Source organism: Sparus aurata, chromosome 11 (assembly GCF_900880675.1).
Source record: "Sparus aurata chromosome 11, fSpaAur1.1, whole genome shotgun sequence".
Taxonomy (NCBI): domain Eukaryota; kingdom Metazoa; phylum Chordata; class Actinopteri; order Spariformes; family Sparidae; genus Sparus; species Sparus aurata.
In genome coordinates this window covers 13607469-13632981 of record NC_044197.1, presented here as the reverse complement: position 1 = coordinate 13632981, position 25513 = coordinate 13607469, and the positions used below count along the sequence as shown (strand labels likewise).

General features: G+C 42.1%; 3 protein-coding genes across 4 annotated transcripts; 1 reads left to right on the top strand and 2 right to left on the bottom strand.

Moving 5' to 3' along the window:
* Nucleotides 1-94: 94 nt before the first annotated feature.
* Nucleotides 95-4057, bottom strand: sac3d1 (SAC3 domain containing 1). Of its 2 annotated transcripts, none has more exons than XM_030433312.1 (4): nt 3960-4057; nt 2132-2552; nt 1351-1633; nt 95-1028 (listed from the first exon to the last, which is right to left on the bottom strand). In XM_030433312.1, exons 1-4 carry the CDS (start codon nt 3986-3988, stop codon nt 562-564), a joined length of 1200 nt encoding a protein of 399 aa, XP_030289172.1. In that variant the 5' UTR covers nt 3989-4057; the 3' UTR covers nt 95-561. The 2 variants fall into 2 exon arrangements, with proteins under 2 accessions (XP_030289172.1, XP_030289173.1); XM_030433313.1 differs by having other exon boundaries at nt 2132-2549; nt 3960-4046.
* Nucleotides 4058-5441: 1384 nt separating this feature from the next.
* Nucleotides 5442-10970, bottom strand: haus8 (HAUS augmin like complex subunit 8). Its single transcript, XM_030432367.1, has 10 exons — nt 10813-10970; nt 10384-10448; nt 8293-8354; nt 7658-7784; nt 7298-7408; nt 7097-7200; nt 6852-7010; nt 6554-6695; nt 5971-6112; nt 5442-5805 (listed from the first exon to the last, which is right to left on the bottom strand). Exons 1-10 carry the CDS (start codon nt 10875-10877, stop codon nt 5679-5681), a joined length of 1104 nt encoding a protein of 367 aa, XP_030288227.1. The 5' UTR covers nt 10878-10970; the 3' UTR covers nt 5442-5678.
* An 11923-nt stretch (nt 10971-22893) lies between these two features.
* On the top strand, nt 22894-24433 carry foxe3 (forkhead box E3). The gene has a single exon (XM_030434023.1). The coding sequence runs from the start codon at nt 22901-22903 to the stop codon at nt 24158-24160; it is 1260 nt and encodes a 419-aa protein (XP_030289883.1). The 5' UTR covers nt 22894-22900; the 3' UTR covers nt 24161-24433.
* Nucleotides 24434-25513: the final 1080 nt, after the last annotated feature.

Below are 25513 nucleotides of genomic sequence, written 5' to 3'. Positions count from 1 at the left end.
GTTGAGGAGGAGGTTCCACCGTTACAGATATCTGCTGCCCCCTAGTGGCAAATGACTTTAAATGCAGCAAAGATGAGATGAGGAACCAAAACACTTCAGGTAGAAAAGTTTATTGAAATGCTTCTGAGGTACTGCACTGATAAAAAAAATAAAAATGATTGAACACTGTTTCACGGCAGATTTTTCAAACTGTTTTCTGACATTAGAACAACATTTGAACAGTGATAATGTAACGTATTATTCACATCTTACAGTAAATCAGGCAGCAAGTGCATGAGGATGAACGAGCACATCCAGAGCCATGAGGGGAGATGAGCACGGCAGACCCTTAGCTTAACAACAGTCGTGTTCAACATGTATAATCTAAAGAATTTCATTGGGAAAACGTACTGGCTGTTGGGCATCCTTGAAGGAAGCCACGAGGCTCAAATTACAAAATACAAAAAAACACAAAGATTAAATCACATGACTGAACAGTGACGAAAGCGACATGATCATTTCCCTTACAATACAAATAGAGCCTCACATTAGCTGTATTGCTGATTTGCTCTTTACATTGTCTCAAGCACAACCGTGAATAATGTTATCGATGGTGAGGTCTCTTTGTTTCTCAGCCACTATGTTGTGATACAGATTGCAGTGCAGGTCTCCTTGTGTAGGCTCTGCGAACCCAGCTTTAGAGAAAACCACTTGGTTCTCCTGGTTCACCTCCAGTCCGTACGCCTGACAGAGTTGGGCTGCGGGCGATGTGTCTAAAGACAAGAGCTGAGCAAGTGTGTCAAGAGGAAAGCGACAGTTGCGGCTGTTGTATCCGTGGCTGTATATTAGCAGCAAATCTCTGCGGCAGGCCGCCAGGTGACGGTGTAAAGCACAGCTCTGCATAAAGTTCAACCTCCGAGCCAATCGGAGCAAGCGCACAGGGTTTCTCTCCAGGAAAGCTCTGTTGATGGACAGAGCGAGCGTGACAGTAGGGGAGCTGCGGAGCCGCTCAGGGAGCTCCATGATGTGCTGCGAGGCACGAGCTGAACCTGCGGGTATAAAGGAGAGGAAAGCAAGCATGAAGAAATGATCCTAGTCATGTTGGATGAACACATTTCAGGTGACCACCCTTTGAAATATATACTTTTTAAAATCTTCATATAACTCACAGTCCAGTTCACCTGCCTTAAAGGGGCACTATGTAGATTTGGGGAAGAAATTTTATTCAGAAGAGAACGGCTCTTCATTTTTGTGACTTCATAAAGTGGCTGAATTAAACATCTTTCTATAATCTACACAATGCCTAGACATGCATAAAAATACATAAAAGCTAAATGTTTCTCAAGTCTATTATCAAACATGGAAACCAACCCAAGTTGTACAGGAGACCAAGAGCCTGGAACTCTTCCTGGTTAGGATAGGATTCTGTTCCAGTTACGTAGCAATCCAACAGCCAGCTCAGGTTCTCTTGTAAGTGTGTGTCGTTGATTCGTGGGTCGTACAGCCGCAGGGGCTCGCCACAAAGCCGATAAGAGGCATAGATGAGGAACCGCACCGTCCGCTCCAAAATGGCCACGCAGTGCAACCCAGACACCCTCTGGATGATCATGTCCTGCTTCACTCCACGCAGTCGATCAAAGACGAAGCTGTACACCTGGAAGACAAGTTACTCTTTAAGAAAAAGATACAAGTTGTGAAGAGTTTTATGTTTGTGTATTTATGATTGCGGCTTCAATGTGACAGTGTTCTTAGTTCTTAGTAACTAATCAGCCATGTCAGGTTCAATTTTACTACATTTCATAAATTCTTATCTTCACTTCAGTGTCTCTGTATTGCCACTGAAAATTCTGTCAGTTTGTTAGGCACCGTAACACACAGCTAGTGCTATGTAAAAGAAGTATTGTTCTTAGGTTTAACAATTTCGCTGTGCATCCAAAAACCTACTATTTGCCCACTGCTGTATGTTCATGTTATGCTGTTGAGAGAACAGGCTCCTGGACATGAGGCTGATCTGGTGTTAAGTGATGTCTCAGCTGTTATTAAAAAGGTGTGTAGGTAATCCAAAAAGTTTTGAGCATTTTAAGCATATTTCCATAATATATGAGTTATGAAAACTTGGTGACTGGGAAAATTATATGTGAATACTACTTGCCTCAGTCCAAGGATGCAGGTGAGGGGAGGCAGCGATGTCATCAATGAGGTAACACACAGTTTTCAGTAACACAGCAGGTGGACGGAGGTCATTGGGGTTTGTCGAGTCTTTCCCAGCTGCTGGTCTGGAATACTCTTTCACTGCACGCAAGGGGTCTCCCCTGGGCCGTCGAACTTTTTCCATGCCCGCGACGATCTCGAAACGGTGAAGGCGGTTCTGTGCCTCACGGTCCCGCAGCTCGCGAGCAGGGCACATGGTCTGGCAGGCCCCCTGCGGCACTGTCTCTTTCCCTTGCTGCTGACGTCTTTCGTCGTCCTCCACCTCTCTCACCTGTGCTTCGTCTTGGCCTCGCCATTGTTCTTGACTCCTCTGCCTACAGTATCCTCCTGCTGGTGCATCTCTCCTCTGAGAATGAGAGCTGCTTAAGGTAAAACATGTTGGTTATTAGTGAAAAATGAATTCGGTTATGGATCAGATACAATAAACATTCAGCGGAACTGCCTCTTCTCTTGTGTGGCGGCCCTCCTTGACAGCTGACAACCTGTACCAACTAACTCATGACTCATGACATACTTAGATACCTTAATCTTAATTCACAGAATGTTAATTCTTTCAGTAGATCAATGATTGACACATAAAGAGACATGATCTTAAAGAAGCACTCTGTAGTTTTGGGGAGGCGATTTTAATCAAAAGACAAAGAGCTTCATTGACTGATTTTTTAATGCCTAAACAAACTAAATAAACACACTATCGTTGTCTTCATGACTGAATACACAAACTGACATTAAAGGACAACACACTTTTATACTGTTTTTCTTTGTTTATATGTGGCGGACCATGCCACCTTTCTAGCTTCAAACAGTGTTCTGGGGAGCTTATTTTCTTTGGAAAAAAGCTTGTTTAGGTTAGGTTAGGTAAAAAACAAATATAGTTTGCATTATTACTGTATTAAGATTGTAAATATTAAGTTTAAATTCTTCTCCAAAACTACATATTGCCCCTTTAAGCATGTACCACCATCTATGAACCTTTGTAATCTTTGAAGTTAGTTACATTTTTTTCTTTCAAATCTTAAAATAAGTGTCTGTCACTAAAAACCACCATAACCCACTACTTGAACTTCAAGCTACCTTGCACTATATATTCTATTTATTCATATTAATAAAATATATATATGTTTACAGTACATCCCTCATATTCACACTTTGCAGTCTCCTTTTTGCTTCCTCTGCAATATAATGTCTCTGTGCAATGATATTTCTTCTTATAGACTTTATTTAAGATACAACTACACACCTAGTGTTTATAAGTCCTTCTTCTTGGTTATACAAAGTAAAATGAGTAATCAATGAAGTTATATTGTATCTCATATGGATGTTAAGTCAATATAAAGACAGTGCATTTCTTCCACAAACAAAACTAAATCTCAAAAACAGTGAGATAGGTGTCATGCTAGCTGTCTGATCTCTATGATTTGTTTGCTGTGGTTTCTGAAGTGATTAAACAGAGGACACGATACTTTTAACTTTGAACCAGGTGTTTGTAGCTGGTGTCCACAATAACCTTAGTGTTACAAGCATGTAGTGGTGGTGAGTTCACTGCCAGGCTAATGTCTAGTAGTGATAAACAGAGATGTGTATGGTCACAGCTAGCTACGACAGTTAGCTAGCTACCAACGACAGCTAACGTGCGTATAGCGTTTCGGTAATCGAACAATACTCAAGTTACCCAGAGAATAACCATAACATGAGATAAAACAGCTAACTTCGGAAGCTCTCTTTCTACGAATTACTAGAAATATATGAAATAAAGCCCGGGTCCTTACATGCGTCGAGGCGTTCTCCTCCGGTTCATTGGTCCTTCAGCACAGACCGGTCGTCACTTTCCAGTGTCGTCCAATAAAAATGCGTCATTGTTGTTTTGGAGCAACGTCACATCCGCAACAGGCCGCGACAGTTGTTATTAGGGGTGGGCGATACTGTAAATTTTGGTATCGATCTGATACCAAGTAATTACAGGGCCAGTATTGCTGATACCAATACCGATACTGATACTTTTCACTTGAAAATTCTGATCATGATTATGATAACGATAAACACAGGACAAAGATTTTAGCCAAATAAGAAAATTATATTTAACTTAATTAAATCTGTAACCTATCTACATGTAGCCTAAATAGAAATACTGATGTTCCTTCAACAGATACACAAAGAGGTTATTACATTCTGCCATATTCAAACTTCAGCTTTGAGGTAGGCTCTATATCAATATAAGTATATATTTTTGAGTTCCAGTTACAGTGAACCTGAGTGAGTGGAGTGAGAGAAGTGAAGAGGAGCGCTGCGCTCACACAAACTCTGTGAAGAAATACGAGTGATTTGCTGAATTTATAGAAGAAAAACTACAACAAAAATATCGATCTCATCACGCTAGTATCGATCCAATACCAATACTCACCTCTGTATCGATACTATCGATATTTGGATCAATCCGCCCACCCCTAGTTGTTATACTAAACTTTGCACTATCCTCAGTATGTGTCTGTCCTGTCATATTGTATTGTCATCTGTGAAGATACAAAGAAAACTCAACTGGACTCAACACTGCCTCTCTATCAGATCATTAAATGTATTTCCTCTGCTAGGGATGGTAAGTTTCCCCCCATCTGTTTGTTTGTTGGTTGGTTTGTCAACAGGATTACACAAAAACTACTGACTGAATATTCCATGAAACTTAGATGGAGGACGAGTCTAAGTCCAGAAAACTACCCCATTAACTTTGGTGTGGACCTGGATGAAGGGACGGATCAGGTGAGTTTTTTTTACTTCTTACGTTCTTTAAAGGGGCACTTTGTAGTTTTGGGGAAGAAATTTGGAAATTGGAAGATCTTCATTGACTTATGTTTTTAATGCCTAAACAAACCAATTAAACTCTTTGATCTCATGACTGGATAAACAAACTGGCCTTAAAGAACGATACAATTTCGTACTGTTTTACTTTGCATATATGTGGCAGACCCTGACACCTTTCTAGCTTAAAACAGTGTTCAGGGACCTTGCTTTCCTCTGAGAACAGCTTGTTTATTCAGTTATGGAAAAAACAAATACTTTTGCGTTTGTACCACATTACCACGTTAATATTGTAAATAATACAATTCTTCTCCAAGACGACATATTGCCACATTTTTGTTAATTTCTCTGGGGATAATGCATTGATCTGGATGCAAAACATTAGGAATATTCAGGTATCAAGAAACTTGTTCATGACCACTAACTCTTAAAACTGTTCTCATAAATTGTAAAATCCATTCAGATGGAGGTCATTATTTTTTATTGTATTTTATTAACAATGTTGCAGCTACAAAATAGTATCAGTTGTTGTTCAACATTTGCAATATTCCATAATAGAGATGCTGAAAACAATTCACACAGAATACATAAAAAAACAACAAAAATCGCACAGATAAATCCAAACTGGGGGAACTCTGGGGTGGAGGGGAATGGAAAGTGCATGTATTGTGTATCCCATTCTGTATGATAATTTGTCACTGTTTGGGGCAATAGAGCTCTTGGGTTCTGGCAGCACCAAGCCGTTCTTCCTCTGCGGACTGCTGAACTTGGATTGTGTGGCGGCAGACCAACGATGACATCTCCAGCAGCTCTGAAAATGCCCTGAGAAAAGGGAAGTCCAGCCTGGTCACTCAGGATGCATTTTACGTGCCACTGAATACTTGCAGGGCATCATTATAATCAGAATTAATTAAAAAGTCATGCAGTGAAGTGCAGAGCAGATAATGTATTCACAGCTTTACCAGGTTTCTTTATATGAGTGCCTACCCTGATACTTGCTGACTGATGTCCTTTGATGTCATTTTCATGTCCCTTAGGCACTCGAGACAGGTGCTGTTGTCTTTATAATCACCCTCTGTGCACTCCACCAGCAACGTCTCACTCTCCCTCAGGCAAGCCTCCGCTTTATCTGAAATGGATGGAGATAAGATACAGGAGGCTACGGTTAACTTAATATTTATCATCAGTTCCAGCAAAATACATAAAACATGTGTCATTTGGTATTTTACAAGAGCTACACTGGTACAATATCAATGCAATAATTAAAAGAGATTATTCTAATTTCAATCAGTTTATGTGACAAATCCTCAAAATTCAGGAGCACACACCAAAGTCTGCCATTGTCTGAAAAATGCTGGCCATCTACATTAGAGATTTGCACATTTGTATACTGGTTTAAAGAGGACAGGACTTTTCCGTGCACTAATAAGAATTTACCAATGTCAGAGAAAATCAGATCTTTTTTGTTGTTTTATGTTGGTAGTGACACACAGTGTTGATGACTTTTTCAGTGTTCAGTTCTGTGTAACTTTAACTTTTCAATTAAACTTTTAAACATTGTAATAACAACCTAGAAATTCCCTTCTGTCCCCGTCAATGTAGAAATTCTTGACAGGCAGCTCATCTCGGGTGGTGTCAACAGCTGTGGCAAAACACTTGTAGTCCTTTGTGAACTGCTTGGCAGCTTCAGCTACAGGGGTCAGTGCCGCAATCTGATAAAAAATATAAATATTAGTCAATATAGTTGTTTGATAGGACATTATTATCAAATTAGAAAAGCAAAATTTGTAGCTCTTTCCAAATGCACAAAGTATTTTTAAAACAGGCCACATTTGAAAAAGGTACTACAAAGAAGATTGATTCCTGACCTGCAAATCCAGCATCTCATTCACTAGCCTTTCCTTCTCCATGAGGAGGTACTGGCGCTTCTTCTCCTGAACCTCATTATGCAATGCCTCTTCTTCCTCCATTTCCAGCAGGATCCTTGCCTCGGCCTCAGCCTTGAGCTTCATAGTATTGCTCTCCATCTTAAATCAAACATTAACTAGGTGGTGTCAGATCATTCACAGCATGAAGATATGTTGTGAATGATCAGAGACACTGAAAGACTTACTTTAGCTGTGAGGTAGGCCAGGAGGAATGTATGCATCTCAATTAGCCTCTTGTCATTCTCTGGATTTCTCTCTTGTTCACCAGCTTTTTCAATCACTGTTTTTTCTGAGAGATTGATAGATTTTTTTTTTTAAGTTAGCTGTTAAAGGACAACCACATTAGTAGATAACAGCTATCATCGCAGGGCTTTAAATCAGTTTACCTTTAATAACTGAAATATCAAAATCTGGTCGATGGAAGTGTCCATCGGAGAAAGTAGACTGTAGAATACTTCTCCCAAGCAGTGAAGGTTCAGTGTCACTTGACATCCTCGCTGTGACAATAGATAGATAGAGGATAATAGCTATAATCATATATCATCGAAGTATCAACAATAAACTGTAGCCATTACAAAAATAAAGTCCTTTTAAAGAAGTTCAGTACTTGGAGGTTAATTTAATTGCTGGTAGAGTATACCACTCATTTGATTTAAATTTACATTATCAAAGTGAGAAATGCAGTTTCTCATCATAAACAGTTGTGAGAATGCACATTCACAATGAACACCATGGGAAATACTTACATGCTGCCAGAGCCTGTGGGGCCACTGAACGTCTTGGTGGAGTGCCCACCTTTGGTTTGACACCACTGGGTTTAGGTGAGGAAGGCCGCGGCGGTGCAGCTATTGACTCATTTGTCAGCGAGTTACTCTGTTAGATAAAGGAGTGCAATGAGATACAAATGTGTGACAACAAAAGCGTTACAACGAAAAAACAAAGACGACATTACAGGTGTAATTTTTCAAATATGGAAGCAGGAGAGGAGTGTGACATCAGCAGTGGGCAAAAACAGCATGGAGCGCCGGAATATTTTAACATATTACTATGTGAATGAGGATTTGTTTTGACCAAGACAGATGTGATTGTGAAGAGACAACCAAGACCGTTTTAAGTAAGCTTTATTTAGTTTCCATGCAGTTTGAATGAAGTGTGTTTTAGTATGTGGTTTGGAGGCAATTCAGCTGCTCTTATGTAAAAGTGAGAAACTTGAACTCAGAAAGGGGCACGGTTGTATTTTTTTCAGTTTTGTTAGAAAAATAGAAGTAAGAATGTTTAACTGCACAAGCAAAAGAAGGGTGATATTATTCTTTAACTAAGCATTTAGAAATTGTATTTATGTATGTTAAACAAAACAGAAAAACACAAGAAATAGCATTACCTTTGAAAGAGATGTCTTCTCAGCAGCCTGCATATATCGAGACTTGACAAAAGTCGCAGTCGCTAAAGAGTGATTAAGAGATATTAATAAAGAAAGAACACATGACAATGATTCAAATTAGTTAACCCTAACTTAACATATCACCGGAGTGAATGTCAGTCCAATATCCAACCTAAAACTAACTCCACCTCGGTAACTTAGTATAAAGTTCAAAATGTAGTCTAATAAAAGTAAAAGCACTTGAGTTTATGTACTTAGTTACATTCCACCACGGCCAAAAGGTCATCCTGTAGATAAACTTCTGAGCGATAGGTGTGTGTGTTGTGTTATGTTATCATGTCTGTTAAGTGACAGCACAACTAACATTGGCCGCGTTTCCCAGATTCGATCGTTCTTAAGGACTTAAGAAGGCTCTTAAGAAGGGTTCGGCTAAGAAGGAGCGCTAAGATACGGGTGTTTCCCAGACGCGTTCTTAACTGCCTTCTTAGGAGAACCTTAAGATCAAGCCAAAGAAGCTTCTTAAGAAGTTCTTAGTGGAAGCTGTGAAGATATATACCCCCGTGGAGCACCGGGTGGGACGACCCTCACTCCCGACGAGGAGAAAGTCCTCTCCATCATCAGGAAGACGGCCTCTGAAGGCATTAGTGGGGGCATCGATGTTCAGGGGGACGAGGGGCTCTCAGAAAGTGAGGATGAAGAGGAGCCATCCGGGAGCGGAGCAGGGACGTGCATGCCCCCAGGAGAGATCGACCCCCACAACCGTGCCCTGTCCCTGTGCGCCAACCAGCAGGGCCCGGTGTCCGCATGCGGGGAGGCGTAACAGGGCGGCCCGCAATAACGACCTGCACCTGCAGCGAGACGCTGGTGCGCCTGGAGAGGAAGAAGCTGGTGGTACTGCGGGGGATAGAGGGCCAACTCGAACGACAAACTGCCCTGCAGGAAGAGATGGTCCGGATAAAGCAGGAGAGGTTGGAGCTGCACTGGAGACAGCTGGTGCTTGCCGAGGCGCAGTTCAACCGTCCCTTCATCTCGGTTCCAATCATCCTTCCCCAGGATTCAGGTGCGGGGCATTTCTATTTTTTATCTGCATTACGCAATGTATCCCGTTCAGTTTCATTAATCAATCTCCCTTCATTGCTCCTACCAAACACTCCTCTGCCAGCCTTCTGCCCCACAGCTGAGTTGGCCCACATGAAGCTGTCGTGTGTGCCTCCTGGCCACCTGGCGACGATGTCAGTGATGAGGCCATTGTGGTCCACCACCACCTGGGTGTTGATGGCCGCGTAGTGCTTTCTGCCGATCGAGCACAGATCCACCAGGGAGGGATTGTGGATTGGAATGACGGTGCCATCCACCACACCCGGGGGATCCCAGCCACTGCGTGGAACCCTTGGTGGACCTGGCGGACCTCGTCCCGTGTGGAGGGCATCTTTATGTGGGTCCGGGCATGGCGCAGGAGAATCGGTGTCACAGCTGCCACACTCCGTGACACCGATGCCTTGCTGAGGCCGGTGCCGTCCCCCACCACCTCCAGGAAGCTCCCCACTGCGTAAAAACGCAGCACAGCCAGGAGCTGCACCTCCGGGCTAAGGGGAAATTTGCAGCGGGTTGCTCGGTCTGACAGCACGTCCAGTGGGGAGAAGTGCTGACGCACGTATGCATTTATGTAAACTGTCTGGCTTTTTGTATGTGTCGTGCTATAAACTCATATATGCAGATGTGTGTGTGGGAAAACTAAAACGTGTAATTCAATAAAAAGTTTTTTTTTTTTTTCTTCTCTACTATTAGCCTATGTTTCTTGCACCAGTGGTCCGCAGGATATAAATTTCCCTGACAAGGCTTGATCACTGAGCATTTGGTCGCTAAGAAGGCTGTTAAGAGTGGGTCAGCTCGATCTTACATTTCCTTCTTAGTGAAAGATCTTCTTAAGCTAAGAGCGACTCTGGGAAACACATCCTTCTTTCACAGCGTTCTTAAGAGCGCTCCTAAGAAGATCTTAGCACTTAAGAGCTTCTTAACGAATCTGGGAAACGCGGCCATTATGTGTTCATTACGTTCAGACTAGTTTCGTAAACCTAAACGAGTACTTACGTTTGACACTTTTCTTCCCAGCTCCACTGTTGTTCGCTTTATTACCATTGCTCCCACTTTTCGAGCTGAAAACAAACAAAAGTGAGCCGTCAATTTAAATAATGTAGAAACAAGAACCGTTGTTTTATTTAGAGGAGCGGAACCATGAAGCTAAGCTACAGAGTTAGCTTAGCTACTGTTAAGATGTCAAAAATCCCACGAACACAAGAGGCGTGAACATTTACTTGGTTTTACAACATACTTTTTGGCATTACGGTTGGTCTAGCTGTGTGCAAAAATGAAGTTGCCGCTAAATTAAAGATAATAGTGCGTGTTTACTTAAGGACTGATTGGGTCTTCATCTAATTCTGACACAAATCAAAATGGCCAGGCATTTGAGAAATTCACAACAGTCGCGTTAAAGACAGACAAAAATACAACGAGCACTACCTTTTAGCGTCAGAGGAGACACTTTTTAAACTACTTGGCACCGTTGTTTTTCGTTTCGACGCCATAATGTTTTGAAGCAAACCGCCTGCACGCCCTTTTTTGTAGACCGGTGAAAACAAGAACTGACACTTCCGTTCCGCTTCCTCTTCTTCGTCGACATGATTGCAACGCCTGCATGCTGACATCTACTGTACCGGAGTGCGATCGGTCACAGTGATAGTAGCCAATGATAAACACCAGAGGACATGCTTGACTTGACAGTGTAAAGGTCCATTGCTGCTGTTTTGTTGCAGTCCATGGTGGACCTTACAGAACTATTATATGGAGGACTGAACCTGCCAACACTATAATTAAATAAAAACCTGAATAAAACGATAAATTATTTAATCATAAGGACAAATTAAATGGGAATGCAAATACATATCTAAAAAGATAGAATACAGAGGTAAATAAATATAAAGGGAAATTAACGAAAAAATATCTATTCATGTCAGATTTCATAAATGTATTTGACAATGCTGCCTCAATTTTGTTTGATTTCCCTGGATTCCACCCATGCTTTCTTACTCAGGACGTTTGAGGGCTGGGGGCGAAAAAAGATGATAGGCCACCAGTGGTATGTGGTGGGGCACCATCCTGCAGAAAGTCACAAAGGGCACCCTAGAGGGCACTTTATCATCTATACCATAATCTGCCATCTGGGCACCCATGGGGGCATTAGGGGAGACTTGCCGCTCCTGGTGCCACCTGTGCCTCCACATTTTTGTTTGGTTGGACGTCACTGACTTTCCACAGACACAGCACTGGTATATTTTATTGTTGACCAGGTAAACCTCCAGTTTTACTTCCGTACTCCTCTGATTTAGCTCTGAGAGTTACCAGCTACGCTCCTTCAAGCGTTTGATTCTTAATCTACACCTGTTTTTTAATTTTCATACTATGCACCTGGATCATGGAGTAATTTAGGTAGAGATCTAAAATTAAACCTGTTAGCATAAGTTGATGAAATTTAAAGGACAGCATTAGGAATGTGATGAAAAGGGCATATTCTTCAGGGGGAAACTATGTTTGAACAACTGTTCTGTATTATTGTGTTTTATATGTAGCATTTTAATGTGTTGTGACTTTGTACTGCTGTAACTCTTGTAAAAGAGATTTTTGATCTCAATGGGACTTGCTGGTAAAAGTGCTATTGCTACGAATAAATACTATTGCCTTATATTGTACAGATTTTTTTTAAATTATTGTGTCCAGACTCTGCAGGGGCACCAGTCAGAAATTTTTATGTAAGAGAGAATGAATCATCTGCTTTGCATTGACTTTAGGGGGAGATAGTTGTTCCTTTAACCACTAGATGGGTGTAAGGGTCTGTATTCACTGCCAGTGTAAGAACACACTCAGTTGCAATGCTTTCCTGTAAATATACTTTCAACCTGTACAAACGACCTGAAAGATTATGTCTCCCTCTTATATGTGACTGAAAATAAAACAAATAAACATTTATGCATCAATTTGTATTGTTTACCATTTATTCCCTTATCAGTGTCACGGCCCGGGTGGAGCTAATCTCAGCTAACAATGGACGGTTTAAAGGCTGTGTGAACACCGAGCAGGTAACCAGACTGTCATAGGTATGAGAGCATCCAGTCCTCTTAAGTTACATATCTGTCAAACACATTAAATTGGAGCACAACGAAGAAACCCACATAGGAGAACATGCAGACTTAAAACTGTTTTATTTGGTCTTGTAAGGCAGTGGGGAGGATAACCACTCGTGTGCTTCTGATTGCATGTGTGCGTCTTCATCCAGTGTGTGGGTATCTGCTTAGCGAGCTCTCTTACCTGCAGACTAATGTTCTTTTGTGTGTGTGCAGGAGTCTTAAAGAACATAATGGGTGCTGATCCCACCTGTCTGAGATGGACTCGGACAACAGCGGGAACAATGAGGAGGGAGCGGGTGTGGGACAGGGTGGTAAACACTGCAACTTCTGCCCCTAAGTCTCTTCAGCAGACATGGCTCGGGTAGGGGGACAGAAACATGTTGGATATTCTACAGTGAGTTGGATATCGGCTTTAACATCTGCATGGGGATTTTTTTACTCAGTATCTCAATTATTAATATATCACGATAGCCTAGTTTTTTTAAATATAAGATTTTCATGTTTGAACTTCACTGTAAAGGATATATGCAGAGTTTCTAATGGGGCTGTTTTCACATTAATTGCTAAAAGTGAACATTTTGAGGGGGTTTGATGCTGCTCCTAGTCGTGTAGATAGAGTACAGGTCACAAAATAGCACGCTCTTCCTTGTTATAACTGCCATCCAAGTGGCTGAAATCCTGTTGCTGTAAAGCTTTTCTTTAAATATTTAGATCTTTTTGCAAGTTGGAATTAACACAGAAAATTACGAAAACTGATTTTATGGGTTCTTATTAACGTGTACTCCAGAAAATTTGTGCTGGGGTAAAAAACTATTCAGATGTAGCTTGATGCCAGCAGATTTCCACCTGCTGAAAAATATGTTTGACCATTTGTTTTTGTGGTTGTCCAAAACCTTATCAGTTTTGGTCTCACAGCATCCACATCCGCATCTGGATACATATTATGTTATATGTCTGTCTCAGAAAGAGGCTTTTGGCAGGATGGGGAACTTATTGGGCCTCATTCACAAAACTCTAAGGACCAAAGCGAATCATGAAATGTACTTACTAATGTTTTAAATGTGGGTTGAAGCCCACAAGTTGTTAGAGCATAGAGTTCAGGTCTGTATCCTGAAAGATCTCCAATTAAAACCACGACAGTTGGTAAGACAGTGAAATCAAAGCAATTTTAGCATTCATTCAGCATTTTTGGCAGGAAAGCATCTTCTAGTTGAAGGTCAGATTTAAAGAGGCGGGCCTTTGAGTGTTGTTTGTTACATCACAAGTAGTTTGGAAACCAATACTGGTCCAAGATTGAACATACACAAGTATGTCGTGGGGAACTTGAAGCCTCCAGTGCATATAGCCTAGTCTAGCCTCGGATTTTAATGTGGTAATTATGCTTTTTTTCCCCTGTGTCAGTCGAACATTTTAATGTTTTCCACAGAGCATGTGTGGAGGGGATCTTTAACATCACCCTCTAAACTGTTGGATAACATCCAGCTATTGGAACTAGTTTTATTCTGACCTTTCTGCTTTAATGAATTTTCCTGATAAAGGTTGAACATTTAGTCTTGGCACTCAAACAAATCTCTCACAAATACATGCTTGTGTTTGTGTGTGTGTGTGTGTGTGTGTGTGTGTGTGTGTGTGTGTGTGTGTGTGTGTGAGTGTGTGTGCTCTACTCTATCAGTCTGTGTAAAGGCCGGGTCTTATCATTGCTCTCCTCTCTCTCTCAGTGTAATAAAGCGCTGAGGCCGCTGCTGTGTGTCTGCTGCGTGCTGGCTGTCCATCTCTCACCACCAAGCAATGCTGGGACCAGTGGCTGCTTTGAGGTGGACAACTAGTGCTGTTGATGATGCCGATACGAGCATGTGCGAACTGTTTTGTACTCAGTGATACTTGTTTATAAATAATATGAATGTTTTATGGTGGGTTGCCTTTACGTTTCTCTGAAGTAAGGGACAAGATCCAGTCAAAAGCCGAGGAGCTGAGGAGAAAGAGTGAGAAGTGCACGTTGAAAGACGGCACTGCAGGGACACACGGAGTCGCTGAATGAGAGTCCTTGTCTCTTTTTCCGAGCCCACCTCTCCCTGCTCCGAAACTCTGACGTCCAACCGAGGAGTCGTCTATGTCACTGTGACCTCACTGATACTCTGCTGTGCCGCTCGAGGACACTTCAGGACGATGGAAATGCTGGAAGGAACAGCTGTAATTCACGGTGTGAAAAAAATTGTCAGCTCTCCCAACGCACATAAGTATGATTACACACACACACACAGACGACACCACCCATGCAGCCCCACACACCAGCCCCTCCTTCTCCTTTGCGGTAAGCTGTTACTCATCACGACCCAGTCTGCCAGTCTGGTCCACATAGCCTTCCAGGAATGCCTCAAACACACAGTGCCTCATATAGTAAAGCCAACAGGCAGTGTTTGCAGTCTTCAGTTAACTATCTGAACTGAATCACACCGCTCAAAATATGATTTTATATATATATGTATTTTTTTTGCATCTGATTTTATTGGGTGTGTATTCAGTCAAAGTTGTAATTGAACTTGGTTATCTGACCATGTACTGAATCAGCTATTGTTTGTCTTTTAATATAAGATCACAATAGGTAGTGGATATGTTTTTTCTGATTAAAGTATTTCCTTTTCATCTTGAGACAAGTGTCCGCTACCGCGTCTCTCCAGAGAAGACAGGTGTATGATTTCCGCTGCTTTCTCTTGTCTTGGTGGCTCTTGTTGAACTTTAGGATGGACCTCACCAGTCCACCAGGAATCCACAACTGAATAAACAAGCTGTTTTCGGAGGAAAAATGAGCTCCAGAACACTGTTTGAATCTAGAAAGGTGGCAGGGTCCGCCAAATACAGTATGAAATTGGGTTGTTCTTTAAGGTCGGTTTGTTTAGGCGTAAATATCAGTCAATGAAGATCTTTCTCTTTTGATTAAAGTGTCTTCCCCAAAACTACATAGTGCACCTTTAAAGGTTGTTAAGCGTCTCCCTGTTGGCCGACCCTGGTACGCAGTGGAGTATGAGCACAGGAGTCACATCTTACATCTACTGTCACACTATCCAGGCAGCTCTGCAGGCCATTTTGCCCCTTTAAATTCACAAACTTCAAACACGTCGGGTTTGCATTTGAGCTTCTCGCACTGAGCATGACATTAGACTAAAATAGATTGTGATGAATATGGTCTATGCCGTGGCAGCACTTTGATATGGGCAAGGCTATGCAAATCTAGTCCATAGAGATTAAAATGTGTAATATAAATGCAATTTAGGGGTGAATTTTTTAATCTGTATACTTTTCTTCTTACTCTCGCAAACAAGCGAATAAATCCAAAATTTCAAATTTTTCCGATGATGATGGTGCCAGTCATTACCAATGTGTTGACCTGCAGTTCAGATGTCACAGATAAGAGGTACATGGAGGTGGACTGCAGCCAAGATAGTCATCTTTCTTTTCCACAATAACCTGCAGGTTTGTAACAAGTTTTGTTACAGCGTGGTCTCAAGGCAACGCCACAGACCCCATCAAATGACCTCAAGCTTTAGTTTTCTCACCTCCTAATTGTTTAATTACGGCGCTTATCTCCGCAGGACGTGACCTCAGCTCGGTGTTCACTCTTGTGGACGAACCCTGCAACATCCCTGGCTGCAGCGCCTGAGGCCGGGGGGATTTCCTGTAGGTGTCTTGAGGGCAGTTGGATGTTTATTCAGGCAGAAACATTAAGAACAGTATATCCTCAGTCACATCATTACAGGTCAGCGGTTCATGTTCTTCAATACATACCACTTAAAGGGGCCCCATGTAACAAATTGGAACAATTTACAGGTGTTAATAACATCAAAGTATCATTACAATGGATTACTTGATCATTTTTGATTAAGACTTTTCCAGTAATGACAATTTCAAAACTTGAAAACTTTTATCATAAAAAAACGATGCTCCGTTAACTCATGAAAAGCGTATTTCTGACATTTTGATTAATGCTGAATATGCAAAAATGCATTTTAACCAAAACTTTTTAGGTGGATTTGTCCATTTTATTTTATTTTTTTTGTTCAATATTTTCAATCAACCAATGTTTGATTTTGAAGTTGTCCAAAGGTACCCAGATTAGATTACATGGATTACGTTACTGGTCACACAAACTACCATGTAACTTGTATTCAGTAACTGACTACGTTTCAAAGTAATCGCATCCAACTCTTTGCATCATGGACACCAAGTGGCGTCTTTTTCTCTACGGCTCATCTTCACTGTAACGTTCACAAACAAACTGAGGCCGAAAATCACAGGTTAAAGTGCGAAACAACAATATAGATTTAAAGACCAATACAGCTTTGTAACACTGTGTGTGTGTGTGTGTGTGTGTGAGAGAGAGAGAGAGAGAGTCTGCCTTTGTGTATCCATGTGTTATGCATCCATGTGAACGTTTTTGCGAGTGAGAAATGAGAACCATAGATCAAGCATGACTGGTTGTGTGTGTGTGTGTGTGTGTGTGTGCGTGTGTGTGTGCGTGCGTGCGTGTGTGTGTGTGTGAGAACCATGTGCAGTGCTTTAGCAGGGCAGTGTAGCGTGCAGTGCAGGAGTGAGCAGAGGCGGCCCAGGCCAGGACAGCCCCAGTACCCTGGTAATCCCTGCGTTTTCAGGAGCCCTGGCCCGTACTTGATGAGCTTGAGCAAGAAAAAGGTTGCGCTCTCTCGTGTGTGTGTGTCTCTCTCGCTGTCTCCCTCTCTTTCTCTTTCTGTCTCTCACTCTTTTTATTCCCCCTCTTTTTCTCATGCCTCCCCCTCCTCCTCCTCCTCCTCCTCCCCGTCCCCTGGAGCCACTTTGCGAGTGAATGGATTCCAAGTGTTTACTCAGCAACTCTGCCTGTCCCTCGATATTTCTCTGGATTTCATCTAAAAGAGGAAAAGAACCTGCAGACCGGCTACCGACAGAGACCACCTCAGACTCATCTGACAGATGTTAGGGGATGTATTGCTGATCCCGGAAAATGCACACCTGTAGACTCACTCATTCTACAATTTGGAAATTCATGTTGTGATGAGCATGTGCCTTCAAAAAGTTATTTAAGTTTAACTTCAATGCATTCAGGGACATTTTTTACTTGCACATATGCAACATCTGTCTTTTACAACTTTATTAATAGCCTTACCAGTAACAAAATTAAATGGTCCTTCTTTTGTATGATGTCAAGGTGAAAACCTGCTGCTCTACAAAACACATTTATTGGCACATCACCTTCAAATATTGTCAAATAAGAAACAAATATATAAAAAGATGGTTTGGGTACTTTTCACTCAAAGAAGACTGGGCAGGGACACCGAGCAAGGAAGAAATGTGGCAAGTAGTTACAGTCTTTAGGACATGGACCTTTTTTTGACAATTTCACACCTTTTACTTTTCTGCATGACAGCAAATCAGAGGTGAAATACATCAAGGATTAAACCCAAGAACAAAATGTGCCTTATAGACCATCTTCCTACAGCAGCAATCCTCCTCAGACGTCACTCTCGGGGCGGGAAGCTTGAATGCTGGGATAACGTTATGCTTTCGTGTTCCATGTTGCAAATTGTATAAACATAGGGAAACAGACTTACTGTCATAATTTCACCACTTACCTGATTGATCAGAAACTCAAACGCTGATGGACAGAGAAAATACAGAGGGCCATCGGGCCATATTTCAAGGTAAAACAACATATTTGACAATCCAATAGCCACGGTTAGCATTCAACCACTTCCTTGCTAAAATTGCCATTTGATTAAATCAAGTGCATTTCATTTCCTCATTGCTCAAACAAATGTGTCAAAGGTTTGCTTTAATATTTTAGAAATAACTTTCACCTTTCCAACCATATTGTGTAACGCCATCAAACAGCTAGCTGCTATCTCAGAAGTGGTTGAATGCTGGAAGCGTATGAGTTACCAGATATGTTGTATTTACCTGAAATATGGCTTGATGTCCCTCTGCGTTGTCACTATCCGTCGTCTTTTCAGTCAGTTGATAATGATAATGATACCATAATTCTAGGTGAAACAAAATATTTGGTCACCCATTAGCAACATTAGCATTTTACCACTCCCTTGCTAACATTACTGTTTGATTGCATCCAGTGCATTTCACCTCCAGGCTCAATGTGACCAAGACGTGTGTCCGTATTTTAAAATTCATTTTAATCAAACAGTGATTTTAGCAAAGAATTAGTTGAATGCTGACATTAGTTGTTGTCTGATAGATGCTACCGGGGTATATTATTGGATGTTGTTTTACCCTGACACATGGCTATATCAGACTAGCTGCGTCTGATGAATATTCATAATAATTTGTTATACAATTTAAAAATTCAATATTCTAGATACACTGGTGTTTCACTATACTACTTTTGAGTCCTGCTTTATGCTTCCACTCCACTACAGGTAAATATTTTACTCTTTACTAAAATAATTTGATACCTTGAGTTAATAGTTACTTTTCAGATTCACCCAAAGTAGCAGACATTTTACAAAATGTATTTTATTCGCAATTAAAAAAACGACACAAAATAAAACACTGATTCTAATTATCAGAAAAATGATGATGCTCGAAGCTGTTGCATAAGATGATGCTAACCAGACCAGAGTTAATTGAAAGTGAAATAACAGAATTAATCCTCTTTACTTTTAATATATAGATCTTAATGTGGTCCCCAGAGCTGATGATGCAGGTCGACAGCATCATTCTGATTTTGGGTGAGGGGACAACGTCAATCATTTTGTCATCATAGTAACACAGGTTGTCAGTGTACACAAAAAGTGCATGTGCAAATTGGCTCATGTGTTTACAGGGACTAAACTCGTACGTACATTATCTGACCACTGTCCGGGGCAAATGACAGGGAGTGTGGAGGTGAGCAGAGAGGTACAGGGAGGCTCTGGCAGGGCAGTGGGCTGGTTTAGGAGGAGAAGGGATTAGCAAGAGGCCGCAGGCCCTGAGGCAGAGGGCCTGTTTCCTGGCCTGAGCCCCTGTTTGTCCTGCCTGACCTGGCAGCTCTGGGGGCAGATCCTGCTTGGATACAGCCGCGCTCCCACGCCTGTCTGAAGCTGTTAGCCACTGGCTGTGAGTAGCTAGCTGGGCTTAGTGTTGTCTGAGCTGCGGCTGGGGAGGGAGGGGTCCAATCATCTGTGTAGGGGGGGGATGCGAGCTACTTTGTGTTGGTGGACTGAGGGTGACGGGGAAACAGGCATCCAGTGAGGCAGTGGGCGGTTATGATTAATCACTCTGGTTTGCTCATTGCTGCCATATTTTCTCATGTTGGGCTAGTTAGAAGTAGTTAGAAGGAGTATAGCTTTCATCGCCTCTCATCTCTCCATGTGAATGCAAATCTACAACAGAGTGACAAATTAAAAGGAAAATAGTATAAAATTTCTTCACAAGGTGTTTGAAATATTGGACAGAACAGTTTGAGTGCACTTTGGTATACATTCTACACCAGTGGAGCAAAAATGTTTTACTTGGATGGCCAAACTTAATGGTGGGCCACAAGCTAAAAGCAAACACCTACTGGAAAAGGTAAATAGGTAATAGGTATAGCTAATAAGATATAAAAATGGTACTAGAATCCAAAGTTTCCTTATTTGACTGACCTTCTGCGAAGTGTCATTGGTCACCATGTTCAGATTATGAAAAATGTTTTCGTTAATTATGGATCCTTCTATTTAAAAAGCACTTTTACTTAATTTAACAGCAAAACATTTGTTTTTAATTATTATAATACTATTAAATGTTTTCTACACTATTCTTCCAAAAGTTATTTTGTCATTTGGTGCTTTGTTGATGGGAAACAACATTTGACAATCTGCACCAGAATCTCCAAAAAGGTGTTCCGTTAAGATGAGATCTTGTGATGGTGAGGACCATCATGTATGAGTCACACCTTTTTTCTTTTTAACACTGAACTTGCCATGGTGGAATAACTGTTCAGATCATTTTCTACAGGACTGATTCAAGTATAAAGTATTACTCACACACTGTGGAAGCACCAGTACAAGTAGAAGCCCTGCATTCAAAACCTGATTTCTGTTAAGGTATGTAGGTATAATCAGCAAACGTAGCCTGGTTAACAGTGCGATATGTCAGAAGTTTATATAAATTATCAACAAACTTGGAAGACACTAAGTCTATGTATATTTTGTTTTGAAGTTAGCATGCTGGCTAGCTAGCTCCAGCCCGTCCAGGCCCAAAGCTCCTGTGCTAGGATTGTAAACACTAACCCTGGTCGTCGAGCTCCCAGTCACGACAACTAGCTGCACGGCTAACTGAGCTAGCAAGCTAATGGCAGCAACAGTTAGCAGCAGTTAGCAGTTACTCTGGTCATATGCAGCCCCATATTGGTTTCAGTATGAATTCAACAGGTGGCCAATTCCAAAATACTGTACCTTGAAGGTATCCAAAGTCTTTATATACGGTGTTTTTGAATATTGCTGCCTGAATGTTAATGTGTCATGTCACTGCTGCAGATGTTTAAAACCAAACTAATTTTAACTCCTCTATATAATTTAATCTGCTCACCATATGTTTGTGTCGCTGCCAGTGAGAACCATGTTCTCCTACAAACTCATCCTCACCAGTTTCAAAGAAGCTCTGTTTGCAGCTCTGTGACGATGCATTCTCCTGCTAACACCAGAGGTGTCTCGCTAACCTATTAAGATCAAGACGTGAACCCAGAATGGAACATTTAATCCTTCAGTTTCACAAACATTAAAAATCAGCCCTTTTGGAGATACTTGGTTTTAAATTGAGAGGAAGGTACGAATTGTGTCATGTGAAAAGTAACTAAAGTGGTCAGATAAGTGTAGTTGAGTCCAAAAAGAATCAGTAAAAACACGCTCTCCTGCTCCTTTCTTCAGTTTTGTTCTTGCGTTTGTTACCTCTCGGTGAGGCGTCAGGTTATTAAATGTGCGAGGGACGAGGTGACATTCTCGATCAGCCTCGCCAGGCTAAGTCCAGACATTGTATCGTCCGCAACGCCTCTCCCCATGTTGTGAAAAGTGATGGCAACGGGTCGCCTCCCTGTGTGTCTTCCCTTTTGTAATCAACTCCAACCCCTCTATTTGCCTAAACAATCAATTAGAAGCACTGCGACATGCTTGTGTTTAAAAGGGTGTTGTCTGTATACCAACTGTGTGCAGAACGGTGTTTTGACTTAAAAATCCATAAGATAACACCTCTCCTCTCGGGGCCAGGGGACTGTTTGATTATCACTCTCCAAAAATGAAAATGAAATGAGGGGGATATTTACTTTTCTTCCCCAAAAGCTTTGATAGCTCAATTGCTTGTTTTCAGTGGCTTGTTATTATTTTTCAATTGGTGGATTGGCTGTTGGGTTTGGAGTAGCGCGGAGCAGCTCTGCGAGTGTTGTTTCTGCCCTGGATATACACAGAGCTGTCAGTGAAAGCAGAGGGAGAGCAGAGACACAGATAGAGAGAGAGAGACAGAGACAGAGAGAGACAGAGAGAGAGAGACAGACAGAGAGAGAGAGAGAGAGAGAGAGGGGTCATCAGTAAATCTCAAACATCTTGTTCCAGTGAGGCTTCAGTGCGTTAAAGGAAGAAAATCAAATCTGAAGTGAAATATTTCCATTGACAGATTTATTCTTTTTTTGGGCCTATACAAATAAAATAAACAAACCATCTTTGTGGTCATGATTGAATAAACGGAATAAACAAACTCACCTTCAAGGACAACACAGTTTTATACTGTTTTACTTTGTTTACATGTGGCGGACCCTGCCACCTTTCTAGCTCCACACAGTATTCTTGGGACCTTTTATTCCCCTAACAACAGTTTGTTTACTCCCTTGTGGATAAAAATAAATATGTCTGACCTAATTGATGATGTAGCTAAATATTAACATTTTGAGTTTAAATCTCTTCTCCATAGCTACACGATGCCCCTTTAGTTCAGTTCTGATGTTTAATTATGGTCTGTCCAGCCTACCCCAATATTTTTTTTCTGGGATTTCACACTGACCTGATCAAAAGGCCCTTTCAAAATAAAGCATGTTTATCCCCCAAAACTCTTCTAAGGGCATACAAAACAAACCCCTTCAAACTGTAGGGTCACGTGATGCCACTGTCAGATAGGGTGTGATGGGTCAGAGCAATATTAAAAATTCCCTCCTGGGTTTTCGTCCTCCTGCCTCCATCGTCACCAGCGAGCAAGTGGCGTCACTCCTGCCCTGCTTTATAAAACTGTCAGCGCCTTTCTCTCACCTGGACTGACACACCAACCAGCAAACACCACCAGGGCAGGACGGGGGCTATTTTTGGCCAAGAGCAAAGTGGATCAGAACACGCAGTCTCCCTTTGGGTCTTTCTCTGGGATTTCTCCCCGGGTGATTATTTTTTTTTTTCAACTAGAAAGAAAACCATCACTTTGTTTCTTTTATGAATCTGGCAAATTACTCTTACTTCTCTGGCATGTGCAACATGACCGCCGAGACGCAGCACTCGCCCGCCGAGGCGAGTCCTGTCGTCATGTCTCCAAACGTGAGCCTGGACTCGCCGCTGCCGCCGCCGCCTCTCATGCTGCAGGCCCGGTCCAAGGACAATGTTTTGATCAAGTCCGAGCCCCGGGGGAACAGCCCCAACACGGATGACGGGGCCGCTCTGGGGCAGACCGAGGAGCACCTGCCCACCGGGAGCCGCCGCAGGAAGAGGCCCGTCCAGAGGGGGAAGCCTCCCTACAGCTACATCGCCCTCATCGCCATGGCCATCGCCAACTCTCCCGAGAGGAAGCTCACCCTGGGGGGCATTTATAAGTTCATCATGGAGCGCTTTCCTTTCTACAGGGAGAACTCCAAGAAGTGGCAAAACTCCATCCGCCACAACCTCACCCTCAACGACTGCTTCGTGAAGATCCCGCGGGAGCCCGGCAGACCAGGTAAAGGCAACTACTGGACACTGGACCCCGCCGCCGAGGACATGTTCGACAACGGGAGCTTCCTGAGGAGGAGGAAGAGGTTCAAGCGCACAGACGTGAGCACCTACCCCGGCTACATGCAGAGCTCCAGCGCGTTCACCCCGACCCCCATGGGCAGGCCCTCATACCCAAACACCCTGTACGCAGGGATAGGCTCCGGGTACGGCTCTCAGCTCACCGCCACATCCCCGCATCCGGCCATGCTGCATCACTACCAGACCTCCGCCGGGGTCGGCCAAGGACAGCCGCGCATGTTCAGCATCGACAACATCATCAGCCAGCAGACGGTGGTGCAGGGAGGCCCCGGGGGAGAGCTCAACTCCCAGGCGCTGGGGCTGGGCGGAGGCGACCTGGGCACCATGACCTCCAGCTGCTCGGTCACCGGCAGCGAACCGTCTGCGTGCTTCCAGAGCCAGACTGTGAACCCTGCAGCGAACATGCTGAGCAGGAGCAGCGGGAACCTCTCATCCAACCTGGCTGCCGGGTACCCGTACTCGTCCTCGGCATCTCCTCCGAACCTGCCCGCCATGACCCAATCCGGGTTCTCTCCGGGGAGCTCGCAGGTGTACTGCTCCGGGAACCGGCTGTCCCTGCCGGCGCTGCGCCCGGGCTCCTGCGCCGAGCACACGGAGCAGCTGCTGGGCCTCTCCGGCCCCATGAACTCCTACAACAACACCTACATGAGACAAGCCAACTTTGCGTCAGGACTGGAGCGGTACATGTGAAACATTACTTGCCAAAAAGAAACAAATCTGACTAATTATAGTCTACTAAAAGAGACAAATAGACACGAAGGTCTCCATGAGAGTTTACTGAGATACTAAGACCTTAAATATGAGGACTATATTCCAGAATGTCACCATTAAACGAAAGATTCATTCATGTAAAAGAAATTCGGTGATTAATGACACAAAAAATGACCGAGCCTCACCATAAAACATTCCTGTTTTTAAAAGGTGCAAAGCCATTTCAGATCCGTTTGACACATTCCATGACTGTTTCTCAGAGAGTCTCTTCTTGTGCCACATTTCTTGTGTTTTACACTTTTCATCTTTATTTTTAAAGTTTACATGTGTTTGTTTTTTTTTTTCATTCAAGTCTGCTGATTTTCATGTAAATAGTTTGTTAATGTGTAAAAAAAAATATTAATGGGTGTTATCATTGCTTACGACAGGTCGTTTGAAATAAATTCTTTTTTTTACAGTAAAATAAACGTTGTCTTTCTTCGCGTCATTTAAAATCGATCAGAGGAAGTGACTGTGATGATGCTTGTTCAGTTTGTTTTTAGTGTAGCAGGTTATATGTACGTGAACAATGAGGAGAAACAAATTACTGAAAATGTGAGTCCTTTTATTTAGTACTGAAGCAGATTGTATTAAAGCCAATTAAGTATAATATTGATATATATATATTATTGATTTAATAAAATACGTGCTAATTCAATTCGTGATAATCTGTCTTGAGACTTGAGGAATTTTAATGTTACCTTTTTGGTTTAAAAAAAAAAAACAAGCTAGTTGATGATTTTCATTATTTATTTGTTTGTAAAGCATTTTGAATAAGCACAGTTACTAAGTTGAATTAGCAGCATTGACTTCATTTAAATCTTGTTTTGTTTTTTTTAGACACAATCTGAAAATAAAAGAACATTTGTTCCATCGTCGACGTCCCACATGAACCGAGACAACAGACAGTTAATTAAATACAAATGAAATTAAGATAAGGATTTACGAATCAAACTTTCTGGCTGAAAGAATGTTCACTACTTGTTTGATATCGTTGATCGAGGCCCTCCAGTCAAAACCTGAGAGAGGACAGACTGAACCAACAACAGGGAGAGATGCTGTATGAACAACAGTTTGACTCTCTGTCACATCTTCAGTGTCTCCAGAGAAATAATCTTCATCACACTTCAGAAATCAATTGCCTTTTTGTGCACAAGGTAATGCTTTGATTCGAATCCTATAAGATAAAGTTATAATTCTGGATGCTGATTTAACTTGTCAATTTCTCTTGAATCTTCTATCTAAGTGCGTCATTGTTATTTGTTTAATTTATATATATATATATATATATAT

Excerpts from the sequence above, each read along its gene's own strand:
- sac3d1 (XM_030433312.1), bottom strand. The coding sequence starts at position 3,988 with ATGAACCGGAGGAGAACGCCTCGACGCAT. Across the intron at positions 2,553-3,959 it reads AGGAGAACGCCTCGACGCAT|CAGCTCTCATTCTCAGAGGA; the intron begins GTAAGGACCCGG and ends TTTTACCTTAAG. Across the intron at positions 1,029-1,350 it reads TGGTCTCCTGTACAACTTGG|GTTCAGCTCGTGCCTCGCAG; the intron begins GTTGGTTTCCAT and ends TTATACCCGCAG.
- foxe3 (XM_030434023.1), top strand. The coding sequence starts at position 22,901 with ATGAATCTGGCAAATTACTCTTACTTCTCTGGCATGTGCAACATGACC.
- haus8 (XM_030432367.1), bottom strand. The coding sequence starts at position 10,877 with ATGGCGTCGAAACGAAAAACAACGGTGCCAAGTAGTTTAAAAAGTGTC. Across the intron at positions 7,011-7,096 it reads TGGCCTACCTCACAGCTAAA|ATGGAGAGCAATACTATGAA; the intron begins GTAAGTCTTTCA and ends GTTTGATTTAAG. Across the intron at positions 5,806-5,970 it reads ATCAGTCAGCAAGTATCAGG|GGCATTTTCAGAGCTGCTGG; the intron begins GTAGGCACTCAT and ends CCCTTTTCTCAG.